At 34.5% G+C, this 15,979-nt stretch overlaps 1 protein-coding gene across 1 annotated transcript; it reads left to right on the top strand.

Annotated features, from left to right (window-relative positions):
• Positions 1-4,401: 4,401 nt before the first annotated feature.
• Positions 4,402-5,331, top strand: LOC149254056 (uncharacterized). Its single transcript, XM_089454668.1, has one exon. It carries the CDS (start codon positions 4,402-4,404, stop codon positions 5,329-5,331), a length of 930 nt encoding a protein of 309 aa, XP_089310794.1.
• The last annotated feature ends 10,648 nt before the right edge of the window (positions 5,332-15,979 follow it).

Genomic DNA, 15,979 nt, shown 5'->3' with positions numbered 1-15,979 from the left:
TATCAATATTCAATAGGATGGTCCATTTCATCATCACCCTTTCGTTTGAACTTAGAGTGATCTTTCAATTGCAATACAAAAACAATGTCCCCAGTTACAGTGTCCGGTGCTTCATCAACTTCACCCTGAAAGACTATCCTCTATCCATGCAGCAGTCCCTTCTCGACGTGTACCTCTAGTACTTTCTTGTCTTGAACAACTTTGTTCCCTTTACACTGACCACACTCATCCTTGCCACTGATTGTCTCGTCTGAGCCTCTACAATCGGGATAGACATGTTGCATTTGCTGTATCATGCCAGGAACCAGTTGCCTAATAGAGACCTTCATACCAGAAATATTTTGAATTGAATAAAATATTTCAGAAATGTGCAATTAATATAAGAAATTGAATCTCCAAAAATCTGCCTGGTGAATTTGAATTAAATTAACCTCACCAAAGATTGAATCACCATATTCCAATTAAGGGATGTCCAAAAAATGAGAGCAGAGACAAACCAGTGAATAGTGGAATCCCACAGTGTCCCCGTTGATTAAAAAAGAGTTGGTCCTGGTAACTGGCCATTTACAATGACTATATCGTGCGTTTGGCATAATCACTGAATAGGGGTGATTTCAATTTGTTCCAATAAATTGAGATTGTAACCAGTGAATAGTGGAATCCCACAGTGTCCCCATTGATTAAAAAAGAGTTGGTCCTTGTAACTGGCCATTTACAATGACTATATCGTGCGTTTGGCATAAGGTCCTTGTAACTGGCCATTTACAATGACTATATCGTGCGTTTGGCATAATCACTGAATAGGGGTGATTTCAATTTGTTCCAATAAATTGAGATTGTAACAATATAATGAGACAGAATTTAGTTCAAAACATAGTTTGATATATGCCCATTAGTTTATTCATCTCCTTTCACTCAGAAATATTATATAAAATTTTCACAATATATCAATAGAGAGTTACCATAACAAGAAGACATCACAAATAGCATTATATTACGTGAATTTTTTTTAATGGAATGTTACAAATATGTTATTAATATATATTTCTATGTTATTAATATATATAATTAATAAAAAATATAAGTTAAAATAAAAATATGTAAATGAGAGTAAATGTTTTGTTTAATTTTAGTTTTATTAAATATTGGTTATAAATTAATTATTTAAAAAAATTACAGAGGCTTTTTTAATTTTGTGATTTTTTTTTTTTTAATATGAATATTTGTTATATTATAGAATTAGCTTAATGCCTAATCATATATTGGTGATAATTTTGGACTAAGTTAAGATGAATCTATGATATAATTTTGGACTAGGTTAAGATGAATCTATGATATATTTTTAATGTATTCAAATGATTTTTTTTATTATTGTAATATTGACATTAAAGGCAGATGGATTTTTTTTGTTTTTCAAGGAAAGTTATAGGGGCCAATGTTTCCAAGTGAGCTAATTTTCCATGGTTTTCTAAAAAAAAAAATTTGCGAATTTCCGTTTATTCTAAAAATGATTCGCCTAAATTTTATACTAATTTAGAGACTATAAAATAATTAAAAAATTTAGTATTCTTACAAAAATATTGCTAAACATTTTTTAGCTTAATATTGAGGATTAATAAGATTTTCTAACATTTTTAAACTTGGAAATTTTTTTCCATCCTTCAAATTTTCCATGTTCAATTTGAAGAAAATTTTCGGTCTTTAAAATTTCCATACTCATTTTAATTTAGACACATAATTCATACATTTAGTTAATTCAATTTAAATGCAAAAACACCTCATTCTCCTAGTTGCAATTAAGCTTAATTTATTCAATTTATAAGAATTAATAATAATTTCAAATGAGTGGCCATTAATTTTGCTCATACATTTGTGTTGACTATGAATGTATGCTCCAAAACATAATATCCCAAAGTCTAATTGGTGAACGGGGACCAAAGCGATATATTGATTGATTTAATAATAGCACAATATAAGATATTTAAAGGGACCAAACATTGAAAGATTATCAATTTCATTAACATTGTATCCCAAATGAATTATGTATCCCAAACTCTAATTCATGAAGCTAGACCAAAGTGATACATAGATTGATTTAATAATAGCACAATATAAGATATTTAAGGGGAACAAAAATTGAAAGATTACCAATTTCATTGCCAATAAAGTTAAGGGTAAAGCGATTTACAATCATTTGTCTCTCATAATAACTTATTTTGAATATAAAGTTTAGTTAATGAAATGAACATGGAAGTATAATGAGTAAAAAGAGAATAATAAGATGTAAGCGGAAAAGATTTAACAACAATTTTTTTTGTTTTTTTATTTTTCAATATGTCAATCATCTTTTTTACCAAATGTAATATGGATTTCAGTTTTATAAATCGAGAAGTAAGAAAATAATTTTTTTATATCTTTTTAAATTAAACAAAGAAATTTAAAATGCCATATTTTAGAGTAGAAACACAAGTTTTTGGTCATGATATACAAAGTAATTTAATTACACTAGAAAAAACTCACACTCATGAGTGAATTGATTATTGTTCATTCACTTTATTTATTTTTACAAAAATATAAACAAGCATTTTGAAGGATAAAAAAATTGGAAGTTATTCAATCAATCAAAGTATTGTTTAAATCCCTATACAATAATGACATTGATCAAAGTATATCTACCTATATTTTAATCCTAGAGACGTCTAATATCACATGTTTGCAATAGTGAAATGAATAATGTTAATTTATTATAGAGAAATCCAACATACAAAAAACAATAGATATAAATCCATATAGGACAATAATAATTAATAAGATAGAATGAGTGATGGCTTTACAATGTCATGTGATAATATGTTTATATGTGTTGACTAGTCAATATTATGTTCATTATAACAAGTTGACTTGAGATGCAATGGAATGATTTGAAACATATGTACATTGTTCAATGTATTTTTTTCACTGTATAAAAGAAGGATAAATAGATGAAGAAAAATATTCCACTAATAAAGGCATGTAACAACTCAGAGAGAGAGATAGAGGCATTTTTTGTTTTTATTTTCCTAAAGCAAAACACACAATAAGAGTATTTGAAACAATTGAAATGCACACTCTTTCATGTTTGTAGTTTTATTTGAGTTGTAATTAGAACCATAACATTGAAATGTACACACATGCATGTCTATAATTTTATGTGTGATGTAATTAGAACCATAACATTGAAATGTACAGTTGTTGAGCATTGAAATTTGGATTTCTAGTTACCCACCTCCACTCTCAACCATATGTAGTTGTTAACATACATAACAATCATGGAACCATGCATGTTAATATTCATGGCTATCCTAATCATCTGGTGTTAGCAGTGTTGGGAGATAATCGTGTGTGATTTTTATTCATTATTTATTATCCAACCACACCACCTTGTACAATTGAATTTTCTTGCTAATTTCTACCTTCTAATTCTGGGGGGTGTAATTCAACTGCTGAGAATCACTTTCTTCATTTGAGAAAAAAAGGAAGCATCTTCATTCTCCTCTCTAGTTGGAAGTGTTTGTGAACTCTTCTCAAGAAGTATCCATACATGACACATGTTGCATAGACTTGCCCCACTCGAATTGCCAACTGCTGGTGTGCTTTGTGCATCCCCTTTTTTGTGATTGTTGTCCTTGTGAATCGTGATGCCTTCTACATTACAATTACTAAAAAACAATTTGAGATATTCCTTGTTATAGAAGAAATTTCATTTTGGTGATGGCAATGTGCATAACCTTCCATGAAGATCAATGTTAATTTTAATTTTCAATGATCAACAGACCTATGTGTGTGAGATCTATTTGTTGCTTTTCATTAGTTTTCATATGAATTTTGTTGTATATTGTCTTATTTTCAAATAATATTATGTATTTTTATATTAATTTATATTTTTATATTTCTTGTTTTGTTGATTATAGGTATAAAATGCCACCTCTTGGTCGCCCCAAAAAGGATCTGAAACAACTTTCACTTTCTGATGCATTTGGTATCTCTCAATGTTCTAATCAACTGCATATTTCTGAAAATGAAGTATATGATCATGTGGATGAGGACCATGAATCAGATAGTGCAGAACTTCTTGAAGAGGAACCAACATCCAAGAGGTACAAAAGAACATTCAAGTCCAAATGGAAGTTGATATATCCATGGGCTTATGCTGTAAAAGATTTTAATGGTGTTGAAAGGATAAAATGTTCATGGTGCGTAAAATTTAAAAGGGAAACTCCATTTGCTAAAGATGGAAGCACAACCCTTTAAGTTAGAGCTTTAAACATCCATGCAACATCAGAGGCTCATAAATTTTCTTTGCAACTTGTAGAGGGAGAAAGTAAACGGAGTACTCTTCCAATTACAAAACATGTAGAACTAATGGTTGATGCTCAGAAAGAGAGAATTATATCAGTTATTGAGAACATGTATTTTGTTGCAATACATGATTTACCTTTGGAAGTATATAAGCCAATTTGTGACTTGAATAGGTATAAAAACACTCCTCACATGCCTCTAACAGATGAATACTCAGCATATACAAATACAACATCTGGAAAATACTTTCTAGAAGCTGCTAAGGAGGTATATTGGAAAAAATTAAAATATGATATTTTCCAAAGTCCATATTACTCACTTTTAGTTGATGAAAGCATTGATCGGACTATGGTGCAACATTTGATTATTTATATTACATATTTGACCAATGAAGGAAGAGGTCCATGTACTACAAAATTCATACAATTGCTACAAATTAGGGATGGAAAATCACAGTCTATGTATGATGTTGTGACATCTCTTTTAGGAGACATGAATCTATCCATGACAAAGTTAGTTGGATTTGGATCTGATGGAGCATCATCAATGAGGGGTATTCGTGAAGGTTTATCTACTAAGCTTCGTCGACATGCCCCTCATTTAGTATATATCCACTGTATAGCTCATCGAGAAGCATTAGCAGCTAATAATGCTTCATCTTATTTTGAAGAGTTGCAAGCTATTGATAAGTTTGCAAACAAGATCTATTCATGGTTAGGGAAATCTACTAAAAGACATGGAGAATTGAAAGAGCTAATGGAGTCATTTCAAATCACAAGGCTAGAAGTGTTACAAATTCATCATATTAGATGGCTTTCTAGAGGAAAAGTCATGGAAAGACTCGTTAAGCTCATGCCTGCTTTGTTAAGGGACTGGGAGTTAGTGGAAAAAAGAATGTATGAGATGGCTACAATATTTCAAGTTCAATTTTGCATCCACTTACTTGCAGATGTGCTTATTGAATTAAATAAGCTGAATCAAAAGTTTCAATAGGATCATGTTGACATTACATCTATTGGAACAACTTTGGATATCACTATTAGCTTGCTTCATAAGCGATTTCTAAGAGGCACATTTGGGGCAGGTGCAATGCACACATCATCCTTTTTAAGTAAAACACAACAAGGAACTCTTGAGTTTGCAGATTGCACAGGTATAGTACATGTACATGAATTTAGGTTTTAGAATTTGCCAAACTCACAAAGATCAGGGACACTAGATGATTGCATTACGCTGGGAAAGGCTTTTGTAATGAAGGTGATTGACTCTCTAAATGCAAGGTTCACAGATTTACCTATTTTTAATGCAGCTAAGTTTTTTAGTCCTCGTAATTATTATGAGGATATGGATGATAGAGACTCTCAAACAAGAAGATGGTTGACATGTTTATGTGAAAAATTTAGTGTTGGAGGCTTGCTTGTTGTGGACAACATTAAATGTATGGGTGAAATGGATGAATTTATATGTACTATGTATAAATCTTACCCAAAAAAGCATATGTTTGGAGCATGGGATCTATGTGGAGGTGAAATTGAATGGTTTGAAGGATTTCCATGCTTAATGCAGCTATGGCAAACAATTCTTGTTATTCCAGCTAGTACAGCAGTTTGTGAAAGAGGTTTTTCAAAATTAAATCGGATAAAAAATGAGGATAGGTCAAGGCTTTCTTTAAAAACATTGGATATGTTAATGTTTATCTCTCTCAGTGCACCTCATGCTCTAAATGAGGTAGATTGGAATGCTATTTATGATGAATGGAAAGAGATGAAAACTCGAAAACCTCTTCCACTATGAAAATAGATTGAAAGAACTAGTAAGTTTCAGTGTTTATTACCATCATTGTCTTACTCTATCGAGCACTTGAATGAACCATTTTGGTAAGTGAATTTTTTTAGTTTTATACCATTTGCCTTTTGTAAATGAAAGCATAACCATATTTTTCAAGTTTGTATGTGAAGTTTTTCTAACACATATTGAATGTAATCATTGCAGGATATTGCGCAAGATATGTTAAGCTGGAGGACCACAACTGTCAAAGTTTTATAACTGAAAGAAAAAGCTATCTTCGATCAATTTTGCAGCCAAGTATAGGGACTGTAGTTCCAATAATTTGAGATGTGCAAATATTGGAAGTCTTAGCTTTCCAAAAGAGTTTTAATAGACAATAGAATAGTGATTTGGTCAAATTTGAAGTTTATAAACTAGAATTACACTGATACTTCCTATATAAGCTAGAATTTATTTTTAATTTTATAAATGAGACCTTCCATATACTTTTAATATAAGTATTTTTGTTTCTTCATATTTTTATTTTTATTTCAATTTCATTAAGATGTAATTATGTATATATGTTTATTTTTTGTACTCATATGCAGTTTCCCAACTATGATTTTGTCCCTTCAGTTGGTTCAATTGTGGCTGAGTTCAAGGCCTGCGCAATATGATCTTATGTGGTTACATTTCTCAATCACACGTGTAAGAGTAATTCATTTACTAATGTAGCCTTTGACATAGTAGTATCTTTTTGTTTGTGAAAAAATAAAAAGAAATTTGAAAATAATTTACTATTGTCAATTGAATTGCTTTTTTTTTTATGCTTTTCATTATAGAAGTGTGACCTAGATGTGTGCCCTTCTAAATGAAATTAAGCCCTGCCCTTCAAATTTCATCACTGGTTCCCACTTATTTAGTATCAAAATGATGTTGGCTTTCCAGCGGTTGAATATGACGGACAATGCTGACGCCGAGTCAACATCTTTCCGGCTGTCAATGATTCTCTCTCCATGTCACGGAAATTGGAAAAGTAATTTTTGAAATAGCAACGAGGTTGTTTATACTTTTCTCCTCAGAAGATATTAATTTTTTAATTTAATACATTTTAATTAGAAATCTAAAATTATTGAAACGATTTTAACTTGCTCTGACATTTTCGCATTGTATTTTAATTTTGTTTTGTTTTGTACAAACTAATAAACTATTTTCTATAACTGGTTGAAAGGCATTTTATTTTAATTTTGTTTTGTTTTGTACAAATTAATAAACTATTTTCTATAAACGGTTGAAAGGCATTTTATTTTAATTTTGTTTTGTTTTGTACAAACTAATAATAACCGGTTGAAAGGGTTTTAATTCTCAGTGTCATTTTCATATTTGTTCTTTATTTATTTAGGGTATTTTAAACTTAAGTATTTTAACTTAAATATGTGATATGATTTACGTATTTTAATTTTGTTTTATACCAACTAATAGAAAATTTTCTATGCCCGGTTGAAAGGGTTTTAATTCGCAATCTCACTTTCATATTTGTTCTTTATTTATTTAGGGTATTTTAACTTAAATATGTGATATGATTTAAGTATTTTAAATTTTACAATAATATAGTAAATATTTTTTTAGATAAAAAATGTTATTGTTGATATTTATATTAATGAAAACTAATATATGGACATATTTAATTGTGTATGTCTATCATCAACTATGAAAATTACAATTCAAAGAACTACCACAACTAAGTTATAACATAGCTATATCTTAATATCTACTAATAGATTACTTGTTCTCTTATAGAAGTGCATGAGCCCTCAAAAATGATGATAGATAGAGTCCACTCTTCCATCATCTAATAATAGATAGAGTCTACAAAACCAAAATCAAAGAACAACTGAAACATTAAAGATAAAAAAAATCTGAGTGTGCCAACAAAGATCAACTGAAACTTAACTAAATGGAATGCAACCATATTCCATCCTCTCACCACTCTAGAGGAACTAGAAATGTATGCGACCATGTGTGGCAAAATGACCTCTCTTTGATAAAGAATTTGTAGTAAAATTTTGTTCACCGTAGATATAAGTGAAAAAGATCCAACTAAATAAGCTTTTTAGGTTCAGATGCAATCCATCTAGGATGACAACATCGAAGCAATTTCTAGCCTGCCAAATGCCCCAAATAGTCAACTAGGGTAAGATTATGTGATTCCTAGGCCTACTTAGCCACCATATGAAACAAAATTCCAAAATAGGGAAGCACCACCACTGCAAGGATATTGTAAAAATAAATGCAACGCAGTTTCATTTGTCTCCCCACACATAAGACAAACTCTACAACCACATACTCCCCTCTTACACACATTGTCCCACGTTAAAATGCAATATTTCCAAACCAACTATCAGAATAGTATAATCTTTGTGGGAAAATAACATCTCCAAAGCCGCATGAACCAACAACTTCTTAAACTGTGACCAAGCCTCTGCCATTGAAATCATATAAGTGCTAACTACTAAGTCATAGCAACAAGTATAAAAATCAGTTTTTAGTCAAAATGCTTTGATCTTTATTTCTAACAAAAAAAAATTGTCTCGTGTGTTTGAAATGTTTTATAATATTATATTTTTATGAAAAGTTAACTTTTTATTTAAAAATAATTTTTTTTTGAAAATTTGTAAATTGTGATTAAATTAGTTACAAAGATTGATTGGACTAATTACCTATGATGAAAGTTGTTTAAAAAAATAAATTGTAAACTATTTTCTGACTGGCTATGACATTTCTTTAAAAAATTAAAAATAAAATGAAATAAAATCTTAATACATAATTTCTCTAAAATCCGGCAAGAATTTATTGAAATCACAAGCTTAATGGGTAACCCCTACACAATCGAAGTGCCCTAAGGGTTTTTGAGGGTGTTGGATCCATATATACAGTGTAAAAACCAGTTTAAATAACACAAATCAAGATTTCACCTCAAATTTTTCCGCCAGATTTTGGCACCGAAAATTCCAAAAAGTCACACTAAAGAAAACTCCATACATTAATCTCTCATATGAAAATAACATCTAATCCCCACATTGATTGATGGCATTGAATATTGAGTGTGCACCCATAAAATCATTAATACAAATTAGGGTTTGGGAAAGAGGTTACGATTCAAAGGTATGGCCTCTTGAACAACATTTATCTTTTAATCTATATTTCCCCCTGTAATATGTTAATGGCGGTTTTTCAAGGGCAATGGTCATTTCATTGTATTCTTTCAGCTCTGCGTCCAGTGTTTCATGCTTTTGTTCCGCGGGTTCAGCATTTGTAAGTTTTCACTCATAATTTGTGAGTAGCTATATCAAATTTGTTTTCACTAAGAGTTTTTGGGATCTTTAGCCATGTCTCTATTTCTAGGTTATTATTAACATTCATATGTGTTTTCTATAAGATAAATTCCATTATATTTGAGTTCTTAGGGTTTCTGGGTGAACTTTTATCATATCTTGTAACTCTTTGTTCGATGCATGTTTTTCTATTAAAAATGCATAACTTACCTTTTTGAAGGTTTTATGTTCCTAGAAGGTGTTGGCCGTTGTCTGTATTTGAGCCATGAATTCTAAATATCATGTAGGGTAGAGAGGGGATTTTCATTTTCTAGCGGAATTACGTGCTGCCGATTTCTTTATGTTGTAAATTATGTTAGCTTTTATATAATGTCTATATTTTTTCTGCTAATGTGATTTGATGATTTTCAAGTATATCTAAGAGGTCAATAGAGTTGTAGAAGCAGAAAAATCTATTTAGTCGCAATGGTTCTGAAGTAAGTTTATTGTCATAAATGTTTTTTTATGAAGGTTTTATTAGGGTTTCGCTGATGATTTCTATTGTTGTTTCTAAAGAAATTATATGTGCTTCATCTCAAACTCTCTTTCAAGGTTCTCCATGCAAGATCTGATCAACTGCTCATCTCCAGTAAGGATCAATTCATCAACATAAAAAACAATAATCAATAAGTTACCTTCTACCAAAATATGATAGAGGTTTGCATCTTCTTCACTTTTCATGAAGCCCAAACCGGTGAGATAGCTATCGATCTTAGTGTACCATGCAGGAGATGCTTACTTGAGTCCATATAATTATCTATTGAGTCTACACACATGAAAATCTCTGTCAAAGGTCTCAAACCCCTTCAATTGCTCAACATACACCTCCTCCTCAATAACTCCATTGAGTAATTTTGTCTTCACATCCATCTGGAGGATCTTCCACCCCATTTATGATGACAGTGCTAGAATTGACCTGATGGATGAGTACCTTGCTATTGGAGCAAAGGTCTCCTCATATTTAATTCCCTCAACCTCAGAGAACCCTTTGGCCAAGAATCTGGCCTTGTGTTTCTCTATGCTTCCATCTTCCGCATGCTTTGCTTTGTAAATCCATCTCGAACCAACTAATGATTTGTCTTTTGCTCTTGGGACCACTTCCCAAACGCTGTTTATGACGATGGAATCATATTCGTCTACCATGTCATCAACACATATTGGCTGCTCTTCAACTTCCTCAAATGAGGATGGCTCAGTCTCTATAAGCTCACTCATTAGAGCCATATAGCCAGTGTACTGATCTGGTGACCTCCTCTGCCTGCGTTGCGATGTGGGTGCTCCCACATTCTCTTTAGCATCATTTAATAACCTGTCAACTTCCCTAGTTCGCTTCCTTCCTTCTCTGGATGTCTCTTCTTGATTAGATGTCTCCACTCTCTACTCCTCTTCTTCTAGTTGCTCCACAATTTCCTTAGGTTCTTCCTTTGGAGCCAAAAGCTCCTGATGAGGATACAACTTAAGCTCCCTCTTAAGAGAACACCTCATTTCCTTCTCCTCATCAAATTTCACATCCCTTCTGACCACTGTCATCCTGAGGGATGACAAGTACACACGATAGTTGTGAGGTGTTTCTGTGTACCCCACAAATATGCCCAACTATATTGTTGGCTCTAGCTTTTTCCTTGCTTCCTTGGAAACATGACAGTAAACTGATGATCCAAAGATTCTGAAGTGTGACGCATCTAGTTTCTTCCCTGAAAATGATTCCTCTGGTGTTACACTCATGCCAAGAATCCCGTGAGGACTCTTGTTCTGCAAATAGAGCATTGTCTTGCATACTTCAGCCCAAAATTATAGAGGTAGGCCTTGGTCATGCAAAATTTCCCTAGCTACTTCCACAATAATTCTATTCTTCCTCTCAGCCACCCCATTTTGTTGTTGGTTATAGGGTGTTGTCAACTCCCGTTGAATTCCTTCCTTTGCATAGAAATTTTAAACTCATTCGACATGTAGTCACCTTCGTTATCGCTCCTAGGAACCTTCACCTTCTTGCCAGTTTATTTCTCAGCAAGTGTTTTAAATTCAACAAATTTGGAGAATGTATGGTCTTTCTTCTGCATGAAGTAGATCCAACACTTCTGTGAGAAATCATCTACACATATAACACAATACCTATGCTTGGTAGTGGAGGTTGTCGAGAAAGGTCTATAGACATAAGAATGGATCCTTTCAAGGACTGCATGTGCCTTGTTTCCCTGATCATTGAAGGTGGATTTTTTGTAGCTCCCCAATGCACACCCTTTGCATGTATCCCACTGCTTTATCACTTCTTTTGGGATGATTGTATAAATCTATTGCATGATCTTCTAAGCGCCATGATGAAAATGGCTGAGTCTTATATTCCATAATTAGACGACATCACAACTCTCCACCTTCTCTACATCATAGCCACGGTCTTCTGACACATCTATGAAGACTAGATTCTTCTTCAATCCTGGTACAAACATCACATCCTTGAGCGTGAGAGGAGAGTCATACTCCCTCTGAAAAGTAATTGTACCAATGTCGATCGTGCTATAAATTCCATCATCTCCCATCTCGATGTGCATCTAGAAATCCTTTTCCTCCAAGTCACTAAAACATTCTTTGTTTCCAGTCATGTGGAATGAGGCACCACTATCCAAATACCAGACACTATACATAAATGTGCTTGCCATCAATGCCGTGAGAGTAAAATTAAGCTCAAACTATGAGGCTAAGGCTTCACCCAATGCTCCTTCTGCATTCTTCTTTATTTCCTTCTTATGCGGACACTTCATTGCATAGTGCCCAAATTCATGATAGTGAAAGCACTTGATTTTGCACAAGTCTTTCTTCTTGCCCCCTTGACTAGATTCTATTTTGGATTGGGATTTCTTCCCTTTCCCTTTCTTTGAATTTCAATCCAAGGCACAATTTTCCTAATCCTCACCCTTGGATGATGTCTCATTTAAGGTGTTCTGTCTTATCTCCTCTTGTACCAAATCGAACCAAAGGCATTCCCAATTTGGTAGCTTCTCCCTCTCATTCACCAAATATTGGTAGTTGTGCCAGCTCTTGGGAAGGCTTAGAAGGACTAGGCTCACCATATCATTCGTTTCTATAGTAACACCAACTTGACCGATTTCATCACGACATTGTGTGAACCTACTCAGGTATAGTGGAATGGTCTCATTCCTCTGCATCTTGATATTTCAAAACTTGTCCTTGAGTGTCGATTTCCTATGGTCACTACTATTCTAGAACAAATTTATCAGCACTTGCCACATTACATACAAAGTTTCTTTCCCATGGATATTGGAGACAGTATGGTCTCGTACTCCCTCTAATATGATCCATCTCTCCTTGACAACACACTTCTTCCAATATGCTAAATTTTGAGCATCCGCTGCTACTGGTTTTGGAATATCATTATCAATGAATTCCTTCAACCCATTATCCTCCAGTACTGCCTCCATGAGGTCCTTCCATGAAACATAATTTTAGCTTTTGTTAAGGGCATACTCGAGCCTTAGTCCATTTAAAGCCATATTCTCAGTCCTAAAGAAAACCTACAACCTGATATGCAACCTCGAACCTCCTGCAGTGAAAACTTCAAAATATCTACTCTACTGTGATTCCAGCTTTGATACCATGTAGAAATTATGTGTAGATTTAATACTACTCATGAAATTTACTAAACCACGAGACTTAAAGCTACTGTACTGATCTGTGGAAATTAATTCACCATATGAAACAAGAATCATAGACATGCAAGAGGAAACATCACACATGCACAAAGATTTATCTAGGGTAAAGCAACTGCTCAAAACCCCTTTACTATATAAATTGCATTAATCAGAGAATAGAGAATAAATACAATGCTTTCTCAAGCCTGAGCACACCCTGCAAATGTATAGTTTATCCCTCTGCCTGACTAACTGAACTTGGCCCAAAACTTAGCCAATTTCAAGCCTTCCCAAGCTCATATTTACTTGCATTGTTCCCTTGGGATGACCCTATTTTTTCGAAAATTCACACCAAGGAATTGCGCAATAGCCTTATGCGAATATCTGAGTGCATGCACCACCTGTATGTTGGGATAGAGTCCCCTAGGGTCAATTTTGGGCTTAAAAGCCCAAGTTTTAGGGCAGAAAGCCCAAGTTTTGTATGTAAAGTGTAAAGTCTCCGCAATTTGTGGTCATGGAGCGCGTAGATGTAAAGTTTCATAAAGGGTTTTTACCCTTCTGTTTATGTAAGTTGTGTCGACTTTAGAAGATTTACCCATGGTCCGTGAACCATGGGATTGTATAAAAAGGAGAGTCTTAGAAGAGTCTAAGACAAGTTTTTGGTTGATGATGATGAATGTAATGGGTCATTAGCAGAAAGAACGAAGAGTCTTAGAGTAGAAGAGAGGCTTTGCAGCTGTGTGCACAGAGGCCTATGGTAGAAGTTTGCAACTGAGTGCACGGACCCCTACAGCTAAGTGCGCAGGGTGGTTAGAGTCTGTAAGAAGATCTGAAGCATTAATAAAGAAGATTACTCTGGAAATATCTGTGTTTGATCTCTTTTGTGATGAATGAATGCGATTATATTATGAATTGTATTGGGTTTATGATTTAATACTGTAGTGATGCGCGAATTTGCATGTTGTACTTTTTTATATGAACACAAGTGATAATATCTATTTATGTGAAGAATATCTTAATGCATGTTAAAGTTACAGATACTTAATCTGATCTGGGTAAATACAGAAGTAAGAGTAATTACAAAGGCACGTAAGTGGCTGATTCACCTATTTAAGGTCCGCGAAAGACAGTCCTAAAGGCTTATTGATCTGAGCAAAGACATAAGTAGGGCATAAAATGACATCACTACCATCTATGGGTGTGGAAACTTGGTTCCAGCATCCCCCCATACTGCTTCAGGTGAGATTTCAGTCCGCGCTCCGCGGATTGATGTCGAAAGGGCCAGTAGTGTAGGGATTTGTTTGGCTAAACCTAACGCTGAACCTAGGTTAGGGCCCACTAAGCCAACAAATGGTTCTGTTGCCGGGACCGAGATCTGCATAAAGAGATGTGTGACATCGCATCCCTTGAATCCAACTAAGAAGGAAATCAAAGACTAGTTAGATAGAAAGATCCATGAATTCGCGATGCAAGAAAATAGAAATCCGCGATTGGTGAAAGAACGGTGGTTGAATAGATATCTATACATAGAGATACATGAAATATTCTTCTGTTCCTTCCGGGTTGAATTATACGAGTGGATCGCTAAATTGGCAGACGACCAAGGAAGGTGGGGGCTTGACGGTCTGGTAGCAAGGACCCTAGAGTTAGTGTGGAGATTGGAAGCCTTTGAAGATAAGATCGCACGCGGTGTCGATCACTGACTTGATTGTATCATAGGAGGATTTTTTACAGAGTTCGCAGTCGATACTTCGGTTAGTTATAGCGAAGCAGAGTGACGTTTCTTCAAGGGACCGCGAGGTAAGTATTTAAGGTCTTTAAATACTTGGATTAAGATGCTCTTGTGTGAAAAGAGGGTTATGCAGTTACCTTGATGTTTGGAGGCACGCAGAGTGGAAAGATGTTTAGGGATAGAGGAAAAACAGGCCTTGAATATAGCCCACTGATCGGACCTCCTCTGAGTGACGACGAGGAAGAAGCACAGACTTCTCCATAGAGCATTGTTAAGTTGATAAGACAAGGGTTCTCGTGAATAGCCCACCCACCCACACCACCTCCGTCTTCACCTCTGCAACCTACACCTTTACCCACACTGCCACCACCTTCGCCTCCATTCAATATGGTGAATGTAGTGAAGTTGCCTGTTTTCAAAGGGTTGGGAAATGAGGATCCAGACCAGTTTTGGTTTGTCGCAAAGGATGTATGGGAAGATCAGGGTATTACAGATGATCAGATGAAGAAAGAAACATTGGTTACTGCTTTACAAGAGCGTGCGCTAATGTGGTACATTAAGTGCTACACTGATAACCCAACAGCTGTGTTGGCAGATATTCAGACCGCGGTGAATAAGGAATTTAATAGGCCTAGGTCTGAAGTGGAATCAATCGTGGGATTCAAGGAGATCATGGTGAAGCCTAGCGAGACACCTTGGGACCTGGATCAGAGATTGAAGTGCATGATCCGTGAAGCTAACATGAATCTTATGGATGGGCAGCGCCGCGAATGGTTTGTGGCTTCACTCTTGCCTCATCTAAGGGTTGCTTTATCACAGCAAAAGATTGGGACTCAGGCGGAAGCCCTGGAGATCGCAATGAGATTGCATGAGACACCAATGCAAGATGCTAATTTGGGAGTTCAACATATTCACGCGTAGTTGCAGAACCTTTGTCTATAATTTCAAAGTCTGAAGAAAGAAAGAGAAATTCGGCCAGAGGTAAGCAAAGAAGTTTGGTGCCTGAAATGAAAAAGTCATGGGCATGACAAAGATCACTGTCTGTTCTTCACGAATTATGTTGCAGTAGGAGAGTCGATGCCTCTGAGGTCAGAAGCTCAAGCAGGGCCTTGTACAAGGCA

This window comes from Pinus tabuliformis, chromosome 7 (assembly GCF_031772625.1).
Source record: "Pinus tabuliformis cultivar Carrire ecotype Pingquan chromosome 7, CPIR1, whole genome shotgun sequence".
Taxonomy (NCBI): Eukaryota; Viridiplantae; Streptophyta; class Pinopsida; order Pinales; family Pinaceae; genus Pinus; species Pinus tabuliformis.
The sequence above is the reverse complement of the archived record's forward strand: the minus strand, read 5'-3'. Positions and strand labels throughout refer to the sequence as shown.